Source organism: Balaenoptera ricei, chromosome 3, assembly GCF_028023285.1.
Source record: "Balaenoptera ricei isolate mBalRic1 chromosome 3, mBalRic1.hap2, whole genome shotgun sequence".
Taxonomy (NCBI): Eukaryota; Metazoa; Chordata; class Mammalia; order Artiodactyla; family Balaenopteridae; genus Balaenoptera; species Balaenoptera ricei.
This window is the reverse complement of record NC_082641.1, coordinates 168,884,531-168,904,883: the sequence shown is the minus strand read 5'-3', so window position 1 is coordinate 168,904,883 and position 20,353 is coordinate 168,884,531. Positions and strand designations below refer to the sequence as shown.

Sequence of the window (20,353 nt, the reverse complement as noted above, 5' to 3'; positions counted from 1 at the left end):
ACCTAAATTAAAGCCTAGACTCTGACACCTCGTACTCAGGGTCTTTTGTGACAGCTTTCCAAACCCACCTTCATGAACTTTCCCTCTGCCGGGCCCTTCAAGGGCCTTTGCAGCACAGCAGATGCTCTGCGACCGTCTCAGGCTTACTCAGCAGCTCGTCCCTGAGCACCCGTGGTTGCGGCTGGGGCTCAGGAGTGAACCGAGAGGGACACACAGCACCCCCGTCCCTCCCCAGAGGGCCCCCAGCACACCCTGACTCCCGGGCTGGAGGGGCCACCTCCACAGCTCCCATCACAGCTTCCCTCATTACAATTAGGGGCAGGAGTGGTCCAGGCTGGACATGCGGTGGTGGGGGCATGTGCACACCTGTGTGTGTTCATGCGTGTGTGACTCTGGGCTGCTCAGGGGTGCGTGGCAGTCTTTCATTCTTTTTTCTTGGCAGTGCCACGTGGCTTGTGGGATCTCAGTTCCCCGACCAGGGATTGAACCCGGGTCACAGCAGTGAAAGCGCCGAATCCTAACCACTGGGCCACTACGGAACTCCCCTTTCGTTCTTTTACTTATCCAACAGTAAGCATCTGAGAGTCTATCACAAGCCAGGTACCCAACCAGGTGCTGGAGATTTTAAAAAATACACCAAAAAACCACGGGACTTACTGTCCTCAAATGAAAGCTCTCAAATTACAAAAAGAACACCATTTTCTCATATCTCTTTACGGGATATGTGTTGGTGTGGCCTTTTTTGGAGGGGAGGTTTGAAATGCCGATTAACACAGAAAAAGCACGTATCCTTTGATCTTGATCAGAACTCTGTTCTGAGAATTTACCCTACAGGAACACTGACCCCTGTAGATGCTGTATTTACAAGACACACATGACCATCCCGTAACTGTGAAAAACCAAAACCGCCCAAATGCCCATGAATAAGGAGACAATATGCCTGTCATACCCCAGGCCCTGTGGTGTTAACAGTGCGTATGTTATGACCAGCATTCGTGAGCTACAAGCTTTGTTTCTTTAAAGCTGTATATTTTTGCGAACTTATGTGTATGAGGAGAAGCAAAACTTAACAAAAGTTACCCTGTGCCTTAGTCACCAGGACCGGTCCCAGCTGTGGACACGGCCATGCCGAGCGCCTTTGCCTTCTGTCAGCGAGCGGCCCCTCGCATGCGACCCTGCCTCTCCCTCAGCACCGCGCGTCTGTCTCCCAGCACACTGTCCCTGCCTGATTATGGTCATTAGACACTCGTTACCGTCAATTACAACAAGCTCATTTCCGGCCCCAGGGGTGCTCCTCAGCTCCCCCAGGGCCCTCGACTGGCAGGCGGGAGGCTTTGGAGACCAGGAGCTCCGCTCAGGGACACAGTCAGTTGGAGACACTCAGAAGAGGTGGTGGGATCTAAAACAGAGGCACTCCCCCGCAAACCACAAAATTTCCTTATGTTCCCAATTTACTGTGGGTAAAAAACTCCAGTAAACCAAACACGGAAGTAAAATAAAATTATGAATATCAACACATTATGTTTTTTCTAAGAAACAATATGGAACTGCTATGGACTGAATTGTGTCCCCACAAATTCACACGTGGAACCCCCAATGTCTATGTGGAATAGGGCCTGTGAGGATGTAATTAAAGTCCAATGAGGGGCTTCCCTGGTGGCTCAGTGGTTAAGAATCCGCCTGCCAATGCAGGGGACACGGGTTCGATCCTAGGCCTGGGAAGATCCCACGTGCCATGGAGTAACTAAGCCCGTGCGCCGCAACTGCTGAGCCTGTGCTCTAGAGCCCGCAAGCTGCAACTACTGAAGCCTGCGTGCCTACAGCCCATGCTCCACAACGAGAGAAGCCACTGCAATGAGAAGCCCACGCACCGCAAGGAAGAGTAGCCCCTGCTCGCTGCAACGAGAGAGAGCCTGCGCACAGCAACAAAGACCCAACACAGCCAAAAAAAAAAAAAAGTCCAGTGAGGTCATAGGGGTGGGGCCCTAATCCATAAGACTGTGGTCTTCTAAGCAGAGGAAGAGAGATCTCTTCCTTATTCCATTCCCCTTGTGAGGACACAGCGAGAAATCTGGAAGCCAGGAAAAGAGCCCTTACTGGGAACTGAACCAGCCCCAGAAAACAGTAAACCAACGAGCAGCTGTGTTCCAATAAAACTTTATTTACCAACACTGTGGTCTGCAACCCTGCTCCACAGTATGCGTGTCACAGAGCCTAACATGGGTCTGAGGAAGAACCTACACGCATGCAAGTCCGGGTAGGTCAGCACACCTCCGAATCACTGCCTTCAGGTCCCCCCTTTCCTTGGAATCCCCTCTGGATCCTGCCCCTTCTCTTGACAGTTTTCCTTCTGTGGGTGCAGTATGAAGGATGAGATTTTAGCTTGTTTTGTTCAGTCCTAATCTAGATCAGGACTCCTTGAAAGGTGGTGTCTGGTTTGCCCTCTGTCTATGGAAAGGCCAACACAGACAGAGAGGTTGCACATAGAAACCTTTATAGCAATGTGACAGGGTAATTTCATGTCTGTTGAATCTAATGACACTTTTGGGCTCTTTATTTGGCTGCTCCGTGTCTTAGTTGCGGCATGCGGGCTCTTAGTTGTGGCATGTGAGATCTAGTTCCCTGACCAGGGATCGAACCCGGGCCCCCTGCGTTGGGAGCACAGAGTCTTAACCACTGGACCACCAGGGAAGTCCTGGGCTTATTCTTTTGTATGCTGCTTCATTTTCCCTTTCCTTTTCCTAGTTCATCTTGCTTGTATTTCGCACTGGTACTGGGCGGTGGTGAGCCAAAACCCTGTGGCCTGAGCAGACTGTGGCTGGGTCACTGCCGGAGGCTGTGGGTACGTCCCGCAGATGCCCGGGCCCCAGGTGCGAGCTCTGGGTGTGGGACAGTCCAGAAGTGACCGTCCTGACACATTTGTAGGATGCCTGCCTCCCTGTGCGTCACTACAGTCATCAGCCGTGGGGCGGAGACAGTGCTGCCACCTGGAAAGAGCCTGTGAGGGTGTCCTGAGTTCCAGAGATGAGATGCTGAGGGAAAGCCCTGTGCGCAGGAAAAAGGCTCACTGCAGGCGCTCCCATCGAGTGGACACAGAGATGCTAAGTGAGGAGGAGGGGGCCAGGACCCGGTTGTAAAGGAAGAGCAATCTATTCTCATGGGAAGATCCATTTAGTGAGGACGCAAGGCCCCTCAAACCCTGAGGACGCCAGCTTGGTGGCATCACAAATGTGGCAGGAACCCAGACTGTGGGCGCTTAGCTCACAGAGAAGGCAGCCCAGGTTCCCCAGCCCAGGAGTGAACACCTTAGCCAAGGCAACAGCATGGGAACAGGAGGGGGTGGTTTCCGAGCACCAGGGGGACCCAAGGGACCATGGAGGTGATAGACTGATGAAGGCAGCCAGTGGCGCCTGTGTGTGGAGGAGGGGGCTGGGTGGGATGAGGAAGCTGCAGAGAGGGGAGGGAGACCAGGGCAGTGGGATGCCCAGCAGGAGGCCTGGAGAACACACACACTGAAGGTGCAGGGCCAGAGCAGGAGTGGGAGGTGGCCCCACTCCCCTAAGAGCCCCTAGTCCCCCACGTCCTTCAGAATCTGACTCCAAGAAGCTCCCTGGCATTCCCTGTTGCCACTTGCTCCCCTCACCCACTCAGCTCCAACCTGGCTGCCCTTGGGCCTGGACACCAAGCCATCCTTGCCTCAGAGACACTTTCCCAACAAGGAAGTGGAGATGTCCCATCAGTTAGGTCCTGGTTCAAAACATACCCCCAGAGACCCACCTGCCCGCCCGCCCACCCCACCTCTACCCAGGGCCCTGAGGGCCACATCTGTCTCTGTACGGCTGTGTGGAACAACCCTCTTCCCTAGGGACCATTGCTGTCTTGTTCACTGCCTTGGCTCTGGTTCCTGGAATGTGCCTGGCCTCACAGAATCATGGCCCAGAAATAGGAACTTGTGCTGAGAAACCTCTCCTCAAAGGCCACCAGGACATTTTATGGGCCAGTGCTACCAGGCCCTCAAGGAAGAGAGAGCCCCTTTCTGCAACAAACTGTTTCGGAGAAGAGACACGGGAAAAGCCACCCACTCACCCGACGGAGAACTGAAGGCGGGACTTCATGGGGAAGTCACAGCCCAGCACATTCATGACCAGAGCCGAGACGGCAAAACAAATGACCAGCAACCCAAAGTCAACAGCATCTGTGTGCGTGTACATGCACAAACATATGAATCATAACCAAGAAGATTTATCTCTGAACATAGGTGCTTCCAAAATCTGTCAGTAAAAATCATCAATGCCAGTGAAAATCAGTGTAAATGAATGTAAATGAAAACCTATCAACGTAGAGCATCACAGTAACCACAAGGAGAAAAACTATAGCTCAAAAGATGCAAAAAGAAACAAACTGATTAAAACAATACCCATTAATGATAAAAACCCTTAGCAAACCAGGAACAGAAAGAACCCTCCTTAACCTGACAAGGGGCATCTCCCTAAACCACACACACACTTGGACTTACTGGGGACCCTGTAGAGGCACTGCTTCGAGTGAGACACGGGCAGGCTCTGTCCTGTAGGTGTTGGTCGAGCGGATGGGACCAGAGCCCGGGAAGGGACAGACGGGCAAGGTAAAGAGGGGAGATGTCACCCACTTGCAGGCTGAAGGGCATTCCTGTGTGACTGGAGTCACCCGGGGATCACCGATGTCACCGACAACTCCCCCATTCCCTTCCCCCTTGCCCCTAAATTGGCCTCCAGGTGGGGTTGGTGCTGAGCAATGGCATTCTGACCAGCTGGCCACCCGCATCGTCAAAGGCCCTTTAAATGCTTGTTTCCGGGGGGATAACTTGGAACACAGCCTGTTGTTGGTGTGGAGAACTGCCTGCATTTACCTTTGAGACAACGTCCCCCGGGTCAGTTCTTTAAGCAACATTCTAGATGAAGCCTTGTTTTAAGTCATTGGACTTTCTCGGTCCCACAGGACTTTACAAGGAATATCCCTTTAGCAAACTCTCGTCGGTTTCTGAAATCACAGCTGACATGCACGTTAGATATTCATCAGACTGCGGGAGTATAACACTATGCAAATTCCTATCAATTCTACTTAACCCTTAATTAAAATACATCACAACCTAAGTGCTGAAACCTCAAGCAAATATGCAAATTAATTCTCATTTCAATATACTTTTGCATTTGTTAATTTAAGGCCTGCGACTCTGTCATAAACTACTGTATGACCTGCTGATGCTCAGTAAAAATGGCATGCAGTTTGCCTAGGTTTGTTTTCCTGTGGCAACAGGGCAAAAGGAAAAGACAGCGAAATGCTGTAATAGAAAATGCAGCCAAGTAAAACGTCTAGAAAATTAGTCCACGCTCTCCTGTGAGGCTTTGGGAACATTTAAGAGTAACAGCTAAGAAAAACAGCACTTATGGATGGTTTCTGTCTACATTAAACAATCTTATTTCTCTTCCAAAGAAATGCTTTAATTTCAACTGAACAATATCTAGAAGCTTCCGAAGCTGGGCTACCGTCACCCAAAGGTACGACTTTTATTTTGCCGAGTCCTGCACAGGGAGGTGACCAGACCAGCAACACGCACAACCATGTCCTACCCATTCCCAGGCTGGAAATCAGACTTTTAGGCCCGCCAAGGCCCTAACTTCCCTAAGAGGGATTGTCCCAGGGACTGATGTTAAGCAGGTTCTAGGTGACAGTAAAAAGGAGCATTTTCTGTGAAGAGAGATTAGTCACTTTCACACCATCGCCAAGTTTACTGCTAGCTACAGTATGCCAAGCCCATAACAGGGTTGGGACACTCTGCAGGCAGGCCTGTGCTTTTGCGGGTAACAGATGCTGCGTGAAATTAACACATAGGATAATTTCAGTGGATGGTTAATCCCTAAGAAGAAACCTGAATAGGGTAACAGATGCTGCAAGAAAGTGCTGCTTCACAAGAATCTGTGTACTAAGGCCTTAAGCTATGGGTCCCCAACTGAAATCCTTCAGTCCTTGATTGGTTTTTATAACAGCTTTATTGAGAAATAATTCATGTGACATACAACTCACCCATTTCCAGTGAATAACTCAGTGGTTTTCAGTACATTCACCAGGTTGTGCAACTACCACCTAACTTTTTCACTACCTCAAAAAGAGACCCCCGTCCATGTTAGCAGTCACTCCCCACTCCCCACCCCAGCCCCTGGCAACTGCTAATCTCTTTCTCCCTCTTCTGGACATTTCACATAAATGGAAACACACACTATTGTGGATTTTTGTGTCTGGCTTCTTTTACTCAGAATAAAGGTTTTTCTTTTTTTTTTTTTTAATTGAACTATAGCTGATTTACAATGTTTCAGGTATACAGCAAAGTGATTCAGTTTATCTATATCTGTATCTATATCTTTTTCAGATTCTTTTGCATTATAGGTTATTACAAGATATTGAATATAGTTCCCTGTGCTATACAGTAGGGCCTTATTGTTAGCATAAAGTTTTTTTTTTCTTTTAAAAAATTTATTTATTTATTTATTTATGGCTGCGTTGGGTCTTTGTTGCTGCACATGGGCTTTCTCTAGTTGCGGTGAGTGGGCGGCTACTCTTTGTTGCTGTGCACAGGCTTCTCATTGCCGTGGCTTCTCTTGCTGAGGAGCACAGGCTCTAGGCATGCGGGCTTCAGTAGTTGTGGCACACGGGCTCAGTAGTTGTGGCTCACAGGTTTAGTTGCTCTGCGGCATGTGGGATCTTCCCGGACCAGGGCTCGAACCCGTGTCCTCTGCATTGGCAGGCGGATTCTCAACCACTGCGCCACCAGGGAAGCCCTAGCATAAAGTTTTAAGGTTCATCCATGTTGTAGCTTGTGTCAGAAAACTTCATTCCTTTTTATGGCTGAACAACAGTCCATTGCACAGATGGACCACATCTTGTTTCTCTAGTCATCATCATGGACATTAGATTTTTTTTCATAATCCTTGATTTGTCTATTCGTCTATACTAATCCACCTGTCTGTCCAATAGAACTTTCCCAATGATGGAATGTTCTAGATCTGCACTAATATGGGAGCCACTAGCTACATGTGGCTACTGAGCACTTGAGATGTGGCTAGTGTGGCTGAAGAACACCTTATTTAATTATACTTGATTTTAATTAATTCAAATGCAAATCACCCCTGTGGGATGGGCCACAGTCAATAGCTGCAGAGGAGCTATGTGCGCTGATCAGAATCGGAGGCTTGATTCATGAGTCACCCGGAGACTGTGGAGCTGAGAAAGGACACTCCAAGCAACCTGAAAAATAACCCCCCAGCTCTAGGAGATCCGCCCCCTGCACAGCCACAGCGAAATACCACACAGGGGTCTCAGCCCCAGGGCCAGCCAAACACAAAAGGGATCTGAATTCTGGAAGAAGTCACACATTGGCCTGAAGGGTAGTCGTTGGACAGACCCAACGAGAAAGCTGAAGCTACTGATCAAGATGTTGCAATTGTAACAGACCTGAGTGGCGGGGGAGGCACGGAAACAGAGGTAAAAAAACTGCTGGATTACTTATGCCTGAGAGCTCCCAGCCAGGCCCAGGAACGGTGGTGAGGAAATAGGAGGGCAGTCCTTTGTGTGAGAGTTATTACATCCACTTCCTCCATGGCAGCTGCCCGTGCTCCTTGGCCCGAGAGCAAGGCTGGTGGGGCTGGGACTTCTCGCTCCTCAGAGACAAAGTGAACCCAGGACTGACCAAAGTGAGGCACAGATGCGTACTTGAGACCAGCACAGGGGACAGTCACGGCTTGGAGAAGACGGAGCAGGTCCCTCGGTGTGAACTTCCCAGGACGCTTGGCAGCTCTTCAAGGGGCTGCCCATCTGCAATCCAAGACCCAAAGGTCTTTACGCAAGTTGGTCTTCAAGCGATTTGGAGGCAAAGCCTGACCCACACCAGTGTGTGCGACCGTTCCTGCTCTGAGGCGAAGTCACTGAATGCAAGGCTCTGCCTCAGTTCTTGTCAACACCACATACCTAAAACCTAAACAATTCTGAGTTCTGTAATGCACCCAGCCCCAAGGTTTTCAGGAAAGGGACTGAGTCAGTACTGGGTCCTCCCAGCTAAATTCAAAGCTCTCTAAAAAGGGTTTATTTGGGCTTCCCTGGTGGTGCAGTGGTTGAGAATCTGCCTGCCAATGCAGGGGACGTGGGTTCGAGCCCTGGTCTGGGAAGATCCCACATGCCGCGGAGCAACTGGGCCCGTGAGCCACAACTACTGAGCCTGTGCGTCTGGAGCCTGTGCTCCGCAACAAGAGAGGCCACGACAGTGAGACGCCCACGCACCGCGATGAAGAGTGGCCCCCGCTCGCCGCAACTAGAGAAAGCCCTCGCACAGAAACGAAGACCCAACACAGCCAAAAATAAAAATAAATTAATTAAAAAAAAAAAAAAAGGGTTTATTTGTTCTCCTCAGGACAGCTCCTCCAGATACCAAGAAGGATGGCTGTTTCAAGGGAAGGATTCGGGAGGGGTCTACTCCTAGGGTATCCTTGGCCTTCAGAGACTGCGGCAGGCAGGACCACCCAGACACCACACAGAGGAGAGCACAGGTGGAGGGCCTGCGTATCGACCCTGGAAGATGCACCCGTGTCCTTCCCACAGGCCGGAGGAGGCATCGGAAGGCAATTCCTGGAACTTGTGGGTTAGTGCTTCCAGGAACATTCGACAACGGTTTACATGGAGGATGGCTTTCTTTTCAGGATGATACGAATGATAGGCCCTGGGTTCTAAGTCAGGCCCCAGACACTCAGTCTTCCTGAACCCCGTAAGCTGTACAGGATAAAAAGGATTTCACTTAATAGGTATCAGTCACCAGAAACAGTTCTTCATTCAACAAAAATATAAGGTGTGTACACTGTGTGTCAGGTACCAGGGCAGTCCTAGGACACAGCTCGTCCTAGACCCTGCGCTCACCAGAGGAGACAGATTGCAGAGGCCAGGAGCCATCATGGGTGCAGTGAGAGCAGCAGACGCACAGACAGTGCCCGGGGCCTGTGGGTGCGGAGTTCCCTCCCTGAGCCAGAAAAGTGTGTGAAGGGGCAGCATGCAGCCTGGCTGTGGGTTACTGGGGTGCAACCCTCTCTCCGGAGCTTCACTCTGCTCATCTGTAAAACAGGAGTAAAGTAAATGTCTGTCCCGGGCCACTGGAAGTTTGGGGTAATGATGCCAGGACTCGCGGAGCTCTCTGGCTGTGGCCCATGCTCCATCAATACCTACTGGGCTTTAAACACTCTGTGCAGGTTTAGTGTTTACCCTAAAGGTCTGTTGCAGACATTAGCTAGAGGGAAATGTGAGAAACATGGGTTAAATCAAGAAGCCAATGTGCCATCTCCCAGTGTGGGCACCCCAGGAGGCCCAGCCTGCAGGATAGCGCATCGGGCAGAGGCCCATGGGAACCCGGTGCAGGATCAGGACCCTGAATAGTTTTCTTTGGGCCAAGACTTGGTCATTCCTGGTCATGGGGTTGGGGGAAGCTGAGGCGGCACTGAGATCTCATTTACTTTCCTTGTGGCCCATCCTGGAGACTGTAAGGCCTGCAGCCCATGTGCTGGAAACACAGTGCTTCCACGACTGCACTTCCTACTGATATGAAAAGACACCTGGCCACACTGAACTTGACATTTAGGCAGCTCTCGGCAACTGTGACGGCTACTGCTTTTCAAGGCTGAGTGGTGCTGCCCCAACCCCGTGCTGCCATGCCCCCAAATGTACCAGGCACCCCGATGTTTGAGCCAATCGGTGGAAAGGAAGCATGCTTTTCTGAAGAAATGCCCAGATCTGATGCATGGCCTATGCTCTGAGCCCTACAGTCGCCTTGGGATTCAGCCTGGGTGGAGTCAGAAGCCCTGAGTGTGGCCCTTGCCACCTGGGAGGATGGGACAGGGCAGCGGCGTGGGCTAAAACGGACACCTCAGCCTGTCCTGATGGCAGTAGGTCTCAAGCCTTTCATTTCCTCCTGAAACTGCTGAGTTTGAAGCTGACTGACAGCTGTGTTCACATGTGGACATACGGAATCAGATGAAGCGAAAGGAGAAGTGACCAGACAGCGCACACCCACAGCTCTCAAGGAGCAGTTTCCCCATCGGTCCCAGCATCATCTCACTAATGGGGAAAAGGTCATCAAGTACTACAGCTTCCTGAGACAACAGCTGATTAAACTACTTTGAAAAACTGCTTTTTATTACTACTAAATTCCTTACTTTTGCATAGCTAAGTTGTCAATAACAACCTCAAGGGCCCACACATCCAAGGAGCTCTGATGACAGAGCCAACTGCTGAGGGCAGTGGGGAACCACCCCCCGCAAAGGGCTGTTTCTTCCCCCTGGGGGCAGGTGGGAGCTGGCAGGGGGACAGCACACCTCAGAGAGAGGCCCCAACACTGGAAGATTTTTAAGACGGTGTGATCAACATCATACAGTTCAACGGTCCTGAGGAACATGTGACTGTAGCCAATGTCTCCAGGGGATGGACACACACTGGCATGTCCCCCGTGGGCAGTTTCTTCCAGCTCACAGGACTCTCGGGTTCAGTTGTAGGAATGCTGCTTATCTGGTTCACACAGAGGATTGAAGGGAGTGCTGCGAGGGGTTAAGGGCAAACTTGTTTAAACCCCAAAAAAACCCAACCTTGTTTACTAGAAGTCATAATATCTGCTTCCCATAATTTAAATAAGGAACCGACAAGACGGGCCATTAGACATTCAAACGCCTGTGAGAGGCACCCGAGCAGGAGCTTAGTGTGGGACCTACAGGGCAAGGGGCCGTCCGCAGAGGAGGGCAACCTGTGGGAGCTGGTGGGGGACCCGGGTCAGGGGCTGAGGTGGTGAAAAGGGATGCACGTGAGGGAGGAGGATGGGATACACGTGACGGGGGGAGGGAACGACTGATTAAATAAGTAAAAGTACTGAGGATGATGGGAGCAGGGTTCTTATTGTCAGAGAAAGGAGTTACCAATCTAGAGAGAGAGAGAGAAATAGAATGAACTCTGTGGTGCTGAACCAGAATTAAAGACAATGAAATGAGGGAATTCCCTGGCAGTCCAGTGGTTAGGACTCGGCCCTTTCGCTGCCGGAGCCGGGTTCGATCACTGGCCGGGGAACTAATAAGATCCCACAAGCTGCCCGGTGTAGCCAAAAAAAAAAAAAGATACTGAAATGAGCTCATGGTTTTCAATATATGCAGATACAGTAAAAATAGACATGAATGTGTGTGTGTACACGTATATATGCATCCCCCACAAATACTCCTGAGCTCTGTGCCCTGAGAGCGACCAGAGCAGTACAGCCTCAATGGTAACAAGCATACCCAGGACCAAGATCTACTCTAAGTGGAGCCAGGGCTCCTGGAGAAATGGCTGATTCCGGCCCGGCAGGAGAGGGAAGAATAAGAGCCTGGAACATGTTATGGCAGCAAGGAAGGGAATGCTCAAAGGCTGATGGAGACATGTCAGAAGGACATGAGCCAGCTTGAAGGGTCTCACACTAGCCAACCCTGGGACAATTTGAGCGTCGAAATGAGTGATAATAGTAACTGTGATAAAATAAGACTCCATGAATCTATACCGACACAAAATACGAAAATGAATAAAAGGGAAATTTAATGAGGGATAGTCTCAGAGTACCTCCTACAGAATACTTATTATAAAGGGAAAAGGAGCAACTTTAAAAAGGAGAAGTCTGGCAGACACTATCTCACTTGAGTGACCAAAGTTAAAGTCATCAATAGGGGACAGAGCAAATGTGGGCACCACTGAGCAGCCTCTGTGTGAGAAGAGGGGTTGATTAATTTTGAGGATGTGTAGCAGAAATCTAATCATGAGGAAACACCAGATAAACCCAGATGGAGGGACTTGCCTGTGATCTTCCAGATGGTCAAGGTCATGAAAGTCAAGGAAAGACAGGGGCTTGTCACAGATGAAACAAGACCGAAGAGATGTGATAACTAAACACAACAAGATTTTGACCTTTTTGTCCTTTTCTATAAAGGACATTATTGGGACAACTGACAGAGCCTGAATGAGATCTGCGGATTCCATGGTGGGTGGGGTATCAGTATTCCCTTCCTGACCGTGACAGTTGTCCTATGGGTAAAAAGGAGACTGTCCCTGTTGGAAACGCACTCAAGTGTGCAGGGGTCACGGGGCATCGTGGCAGCAACTTACTCTCCAATAGTTCGGGGAGAAAATGTATTTGCGTGCTCTTGGAACATTTTTGTGAACCTGTGATTGTTTCAAAATAAAACGTTAAACACATACAAACAAACCTGTGAGAACAAACATAGACCACTCAAACTACAGTGACTTTGTAAACCAAATGGGATATAAGCTTTTGGGTTACAGAGTGCATAGAGGGTAAAAGAATTAGAACAGAAATATACCACATGCTGGCTCTTATGAAAAAGGAAAGTAGTGGTAAAGATAACAGATAAAATGTTGACTTCTACCTGGGTTAAGGATTGACACCATGAAGATCCACAATGAGATATTCCTTTGAACTAATATGATTCCCAAAATCTGCTGTCATCAAACAAAGAGTCTTTAAAATACAAACAAGTGTAAAAGAATATCATGTCCACTACAATGGGATACCACTTCGCACCCACTAGGATGGCTATTATAAAAACAAAACAAAACAAAACAAATGCAGAAAATAACAAGTGTTGAAGAAGATGTGGAGAAACTGGAACCCTTGTGCACTGCTGGTTAGAATGGAAAATGGTGTAGCTGCTGTGGAAAACAGTATGGCAGTTCTTAAATATACAATTACCATGTGATCCAGCAATTCCACTCCTGCGTATATACCCCAAATAACTGAAAGCAAGGTCTCAAACAGATATTTGTGCAGATATTAGCATCATTATTCACAATAGCCAAGAGGCGGAAACAACCAAATGTCCCACAACGAATGGATAAACAAAATGTGGTCTATCCATATGATGGAATATTATTCAGCCATAAAAAAGAAGCAAATTCTGACACATGTTACAACACGGGTGAACCTTGAAAACATTATGCTAAGTGAAATAAGCCAGTCACAAATGGACAAATCTTGTATAATTCCACTTATATGAGGTACTTAGAGCAGCAGTCAAATTCATAAAGACAGAGAGTAGGATGGTGGTTACCAGAGGCCAGAGGAGTGGGGAATGGGGAGTTAGTGTTTAATGAGTAAGGAGTTTCAGTTTAGGAAGATGAAAAAGCTCTGGAGATGGATGGTGGTGACGGTTGCACAATGATGTAAATGTACTTAATGCCACTGAACTGTACACTTAAAAATGGGAAAGTGGTAAATTTTATGTTATGTATATTTTATCACAATAAAAAATATTTCAACTGTGGGGGGAAAATATCACATCCTTACAGCATTTGGGTGAAACAAATGTAGGTTTATTTTATTTTATTTTTTTTTTCTTTTTCTGCATCTATTGAGATGATCACATGGTTTTTATTCTTCAATTTGTTAATATGGTGTATCACATTGATTGATTTGCGTATATTGAAGAATCCTTGCATCCCTGGGATAAATCCCACTTGATCGTGGTGTATGATCCTTTTAATGTGTTGTTGGATTCTGTTTGCTAGTATTTTGTTGAGGATTTTTGCATCTATATTCATCAGTGATATTGGTCTGTAATTTTCTTTTTTTGTAGTGTCTTTGTCTGGTTTTGGTATCAGGGTGATGGTGGCCTCATAGAATGAGTTTGGGAGTGTTCCTTCCTCTGCAATTTTTTGGAAGAGTTTGAGAAGGATGGGTGTTAGCTCTTCTCTAAATGTTTGATAGAATTCACCTGTGAAGCCATCTGGTCCTGGACTTTTGTTTGTTGAAAGATTTTTAATCACAGTTTCAATTTCATTACTTGTGATTGGTCTGTTCATATTTTCTATTTCTTCCTGGTTCAGTCTTGGAAGGTTATACCTTTCTAAGAATTTGTCCATTTCTTCCAGGTTGTCCATTTTATTGGCATAAAGTTGCTTGTAGTAGTCTCTTAGGATGCTTTGTATTTCTGCAGTGTCTGTTGTAACTTCTCCTTTTTCATTTCTGATTTTATTGATTTGAGTCCTCTCCCTCTTTTTCTTGATGAGTCTGGCTAATGGTTTATCAATTTTGTTTATCTTCTCAAAGAACCAACTTTTAGTTTTATTGATCTTTGCTATTGTTTTCTTTGTTTCTATTTCATTTATTTCTGCTCTGATCTTTATGATTTCTTTCCTTCTGCTAACTTTGGGTTTTGTTTGTTCTTCTTTCTCTAGTTTCTTTAAGTGTAAGGTTAGATTGTTTACTTGAGCTTTTTCTTGTTTCTTTAGGTAGGCTTGTATAGCTATAAACTTCCCTCTTAGAACTGCTTTTGCTGCATCCCATAGGTTTTGGGTCGTCGTGTTTTCATTGTCATTTGTCTCTAGGTATTTTTTGATTTCCTCTTTGATTTCTTCAGTGATCTCTTGGTTATTTAGTAACGTATTGTTTAGCCTCCATGTGTTTGTCCTTTTTACGTTTTTTTCCCTGTAATTCATTTCTAATCTCATAGCGTTGTGGTCAGAAAAGATGCTTGATATGATTTCAATTTTCTTAAATTTACTGAGGCTTGATTTGTGACCCAAGATGTGATCTATCCTGGAGAATGTTCCGTGCGCACTTGAGAAGAACGTGTAATCTGCTGTTTTTGGATGGAATGTCCTATAAATATCAATTAAATCTATCTGGTCTATTGTGTCATTTAAAGCTTCTGTTTCCTTATTTATTTTCATTTTGGATGATCTGTCCATTGGTGTAAGTGAGGTGTTAAAGTCCCCCACTATTATTGTGTTACTGTCGATTTCCTCTTTTATAGCTGTTAGCAGTTGCCTTATGTATTGAGGTGCTCCTATGTTGGGTGCATATATATTTATAATTGTTATATCTTCTTCTTGGATTGATCCCTGGATCATTATGTAGTGTCCTTCCTTGTCTCTTGTAACATTCTTTAATTTAAAGTCTATTTTATCTGATATGAGTATAGCTACTCCAGCTTTCTTTTGATTTCCATTTGCATGGAATATCTTTTTCCATCCCATCACTTTCAGTCTGTATGTGTCCCTAGGTCTAAAGTGGGTCTCTTGTAGACAGCATATATATGGGTATTGTTTTTGTATCCATTCAGCCAGTCTATGTCTTTTGGTTGGGGCATTTAATCCATTCACGTTTAAGGTAATTATCGATATGTATGTTCCTATGACCATTTTCTTAATTGTTTTGGGTTTGTTTTTGTAGGTCCTTTTCTTCTCTTGTGTTTCCCACTTAGAGAAGTTCCTTTAGCATTTGTTGTAGAGCTGGTTTGGTGGTGCTGAATTCTCTTAGCTTTTGCTTGTCTGTAAAGCTTTTGATTTCTCCATCCAATCTAAATGAGATCCTTGCCGGGTAGAGTAATCTTGGTTGTAGGTTCTTCCCTTTCATCACTTTAAGTATATCATGCCACTCCCTTCTGGCTTGCAGAGTTTCTGCTGAGAAATCAGCTGTTAACCTTATGGGAGTTCCCTTGTATGTTATTTGTCGTTTTTCCCTTGCTGCTTTCAATAATTTTTCTTTGTCTTTAATTTTTGCCACTTTGATTACTATGTGTCTTGGCGTGTTTCTCCTTGGGTTTATCCTGTATGGGACTCTCTGCGCTTCCTGGACTTGGGTGGCTATTTCCTTTCCCATGTTAGGGAAGTTTTCGACTATAATCTCTTCAAATATTTTCTCTGGTCCTTTCTCTCTCTCTTCTCCTTCTGGGACCCCTATAATGCGAATGTTGTTGCGTTTAATGTTATCCCAGAGGTCTCTTAGGCTGTCTTCATTTCTTTTCATTCTTTTTTCTTTAGTCTGTTCCGCAGCAGTGAATTCCACCATTCTGTCTTCCAGGTCACTTATCCGTTCTTCTGCCTCAGTTATTCTGCTATTGATTCCTTCTAGTGTAGTTTTCATTTCAGTTATTGTATTGGTCATCTCTGTTTGTTTGTTCTTTAATTCTTCTAGGTCTTTGTTAATCATTTCTTGCATCTTCTCAATCTTTGCCTCCATTCTTATTCCGAGGTCCTGGATCATCTTCACTATCATTATTCTGAATTCTTTTTCTGGAAGGTTGCCTATCTCCACTTCATTTAGTTGTTTTTCTGGGGTTTTTTCTTGTTCCTTCATCTGGTACATAGCCCTCTGCCTTTTCATCTTCTCTATCTTTCTGTAACTGTGGTTTTTGGTCCACAGGCTGCAGGATTATAGTTTTTCTTGCTTCTGTTGTCTGCCCTCTGGTGGTTGAGGCTATCTAAGAGGCTTGATGGGAGGCTCTGGTGGTGGGTAGCCAAATGTAGGTTTAAAATTGAATTTCTCGGGCTTCCCTGGTGGCACAGTGGTTAAGACTCTGCCTGCCAATGCAGGGGACACAGGTTCGAGCTCTGGTCCGGGAAGATTCCACATGCCATGGAGCAACTAAGCCCGTGCTCCACAACTACTGAGCCTGTGCTCTAGAGCCCATGAGCCACAACTACTGAGCCCACGTGCCACAACTACTGAAGCCCTCGTGCCTACAGCCCGTGCTCCACAACAAGAGAAGCCATCGCAATGAGAAGCCCGTGCACCGTAATGAAGAGTAGCCCCTGCTCGCCGCAACTAGAGAAAAGCCCACGCGCAGCAGTGAAGACCCAACGCAGCCAAAAATAAATAAATAAATAAAATTTTAAAAAAAAAATTGAATTTCTCTTTCAGTCACCAGATAACTACTGGCAGCTGGCACCACACCCATAGCCTTACACGTAAGAACTCACACAGTCTTCAGTAACCGTGAGCTAAGTGTTGTCACTGTCCCCAAGTCACAGAGAAGGACTGGGGACAGAGAAAGTTTCAGTCACATGCCAGGGTCATGGAGCCAGAGGTAAAGCGGAATTCAGACCCTTTCACTGCTCTCTGCCACCGTCCATGTCAAGTACACGTCAACCTTGCACCAAAACCGTGTTGAGAAAGAAACATACTTTTGTACCACATACGTGCTTTCCACGAGCCCCAGCATAACTCAAGTGCTATACTCCAAAGTGACACACAACATTCAAATAATTGATCTCAAGAGACCAACTCACTCTGGACTTCCCTGGTGGCGCAGTGGTTAAGAATCCACCTGCCAATGCAGGGGACACGGGTTCGATCCCTGGTCTGGGAAGATCCCACATGCTGTAGGGCAACTAAGCCCGTGAGCCACAACTACTGAGCCTGTGCTCTAGAGCCCACGAGCCACAACTACTGAGCCCACGTGCCACAACTACTGAAGCCCTCGCGCCTAGAGCCCGTGCTCCACAACAAGAGAAGCCACCGCAATGAGAAGCCCGCACACCGTAATGAAGAGTACCCCCGCTCACCGCAACTAGAGAAAGCCCGTGCACAGCAACAAACACCCAATGCAGCCAAAAAAAAAAAGAGACACCAACTCATTCTAAGAAATCAAGTGACAATCTTTCTCTGATTTGGTTTAAATGATGATTTTGGTTTAAATGATGTCTTCACCATATTTGTGGCTTCTCTTGTAAACCATCTTCAAATTGCTATTAACCTTGACCAAGTGATCAAGGTCAGCGGTCCTATCAGTGATAGGACTTATTGACAGCACACACCTCCGACACGATGCACTGAGAAGGACAACGTTGCTTCTGTGCAATTCCTGCCACAGGTGCACAACCTCAGTCTAATTATGAAGAAACAACAGACGAACCACACTGAGGGACTCTATAAAATAACTGAGCAGGTCTCAGCAAAAGTATGAAAGCCATGGACGATGAGGAACAATGGAGGAAACTTCACAGGTTGGTGGTGACTAAGGAGACACGATGACTAAATGCAGTGTGGGATCCTGGACCAGAAAAAGGGCATTTAGGACACAATCTGGGGAAATTCAAATAGGACCTGTTGCTCAGTTACAGAGCATTGTACCAACATCAATTTCCTGGTTTAATCACTGCACTATGGTTCTGAAGGTGTTGCCATTAGAAAAAGCTGGGAGAAGGGTATACTCTCTGTACTAATTTTTCTTCCCTCTTTTTTAAAAATTAATTAATTAATTAATTAATTTTTGGCTGCGTTGGGTCTTTGTTGCTGCGCGTGGGCTTTCTCTAGTTGTGGCGAGCGGGGGCTACTCTTCATTACGGTGCATGGGCTTCTCATTGCGGTGGCTTCTCTTATTGTGGAGCACGGGCTCTAGGTGTGAGGGCTTCAGTAGTTGTGGCTCGTGGGCTTCAGTAGTTGTGGCTCGTGGGCTCTAGAGCACAAGCTCAGTAGTTGTGGCACATGGGCTTAGTTGCTCCGCGGCATGTGGGATCTTCCCAGACCAGGGATCGAACCCATGTCCCCTGCATTGGCAGGTGGATTCTTATCCACTGCGCCACCAGGGAAGTCCTCTCTGTACTAGTTTTTCAACTTTTCTGCAAGTCTAAATTAATTCAATATGAAACGATTTTCCTTTTTTTTTTTTTCTTTTAACAAAAGAACTTGCAGTGGCAGAAGCTTCCATGGGGATTACTTTGGATGCTTAAAACAAACAAAACAAAATTATGATTCTACTTTCCTAATTCTGTCATCTCAGATCCTTTTGTAAAACAACTGAATGCCACAGTGCCTCTGAAGTCTTGCACCTAGAATGCAGCTGCTTGTTACTCACTGGCAACAGTATTTCTCTAGTTACAAACTGCAAAATAAATGAGTGTGATACACCAGAAAGCAGGGCTCTGACAAAGCACAAATGAACCAACTGAACCATCGCTGCCAGAGAGGGATGTGATGAGCAAGATGGCCCACGATGCACATTAGGGCTGAGCCAGGACCAGAGGTGCGAGGTTGTTGTGGTCCTGGTGCCACAGAAGAAGTGTCTTCTCAACGGCCTACCTGTCTTTTCCTTGATCTCACAGAGCACACTGAAGAGAGCAGGCTTCATCTGATGACAATTCAGAGCATGCTTTCTGAAAGAGGTGACAGAGGAGCAGGTGAGAAAGAGAAGAGTCATTCTGTGCATGAGAGTAATGATCCTCTATACTGAGTCTGCCAGGTCTGTTGAAAAACCCTCTTATGAAAGGACAGAACCATAGCATTTCAACTGAATTCAATTTGTACCAAATTCAAACAGAGTAATATTCAAAACATTTCCCTTTAAACACTGCAAATTTAAATAATGCAAATAACTCATCAAGAACTATGAAACCTCAAGGTCCAATAATTTGAAAGCAGTGTTCACGCTATTGCTCTAGTGCATAATGCATAAGCGGAAACCCCAGCCATCCTATCCCAGTGTTCTGCAACATTAACTTAGCAAGGACTTCCCTGGTGGCGCAGTGGTTAAGAATCTGCCTGCCAATGCAGGGGACATGGGTTCGAGCCCTGGTCCCGGAAGATCCCACATGCCGTGGAGCAACTAAGCCCGTGAGCCACAACTACTGAGCCCGCGTGCCACAACTACTAAAGCCCGCGTGCCTAGAGCCCGTGCTCCACAACAAGAGAAGCCACTGCAATGAGAAGCCCGCGCACTGCAATGAAGAGTAGCCCCCACTTGCCGCAACTAGGGAAAGCCCACGTGCAGCAACGAAGACCCAACGTGGCCATAAATAATTACAAAAAATATTTTTAGAAGGGTTCCGGGAGATTAACCAAGATGGCGGAGTAGAAGGACGTGCTCTCACTCCCTCTGTGAGAGCACCAGAATCACAACTGGCTGCTGGACAATCATCGACAGGAAGACACTGGAACTCACCAAGGAGGATACCCCACGTCCAAGGACAGAGGAGAAGCCACAGTGAGATGGTAGGAGGGGCGCAATCAGAGAAAAATCAAATCCCATAACTGCTGGGTGGGTGACTCACAGACTGGCGAACACTTATACCACAGAAGTCCACCCACTGGAGTGAAGCTTCTGAGCCCCACGTCAGGCTTCCCAACCTGGGGGTCCGGCAACGGGAGGAGGAATTCCTAGAGAATCAGACTTTGAAGCCTAGTGGGAATTGATTGCAGGACTTTGACAGGACTGGGGGAAACAGAGACCCCATTCTTGGAGGGCACACACAAAGTAGTGTGCGCATCGGGACCCAGGGGAAGGAGCAGTGACCCTGGGGGAGACTGAACCAGACCTACCTGCTGGTGTTGGGGGGTCTCCTGCAGAGGCGGGAGGTGGCTCTGTTTCACCGTGGGGACAAGGACACTGGCAGCGGAGGTTCTGGGAAGTGCTCCTTGGCATGAGCCCTCCCAGAGTCTGCCATTAACCCCATCAAAGAGCCCAGGTAGGCTCCAGTGTTGAGTTGCCTCAGGCAAAACAACCAACAGGGAGGGAACCCAGCCCCACCCATCAAC

At 47.1% G+C, this 20,353-nt stretch overlaps 1 protein-coding gene and 1 non-coding gene across 2 annotated transcripts in view; both read right to left on the bottom strand.

Annotated features, from left to right (window-relative positions):
- Positions 1–19,019, bottom strand: part of PBX4 (PBX homeobox 4) — a 29,705-nt gene extending 10,686 nt beyond the window's left edge. The window contains exon 1 of the mRNA XM_059919156.1: positions 18,902–19,019. Within this exon, the coding sequence (XP_059775139.1) occupies positions 18,902–19,019 (118 nt within the window). The remainder of the gene's footprint in view (positions 1–18,901) is intronic.
- TRNAG-CCC (transfer RNA glycine (anticodon CCC)) lies at positions 2,619–2,691 on the bottom strand. Its single transcript has one exon. It is a non-coding gene; the product is annotated as a tRNA-Gly (tRNA).
- Positions 19,020–20,353: the final 1,334 nt, after the last annotated feature.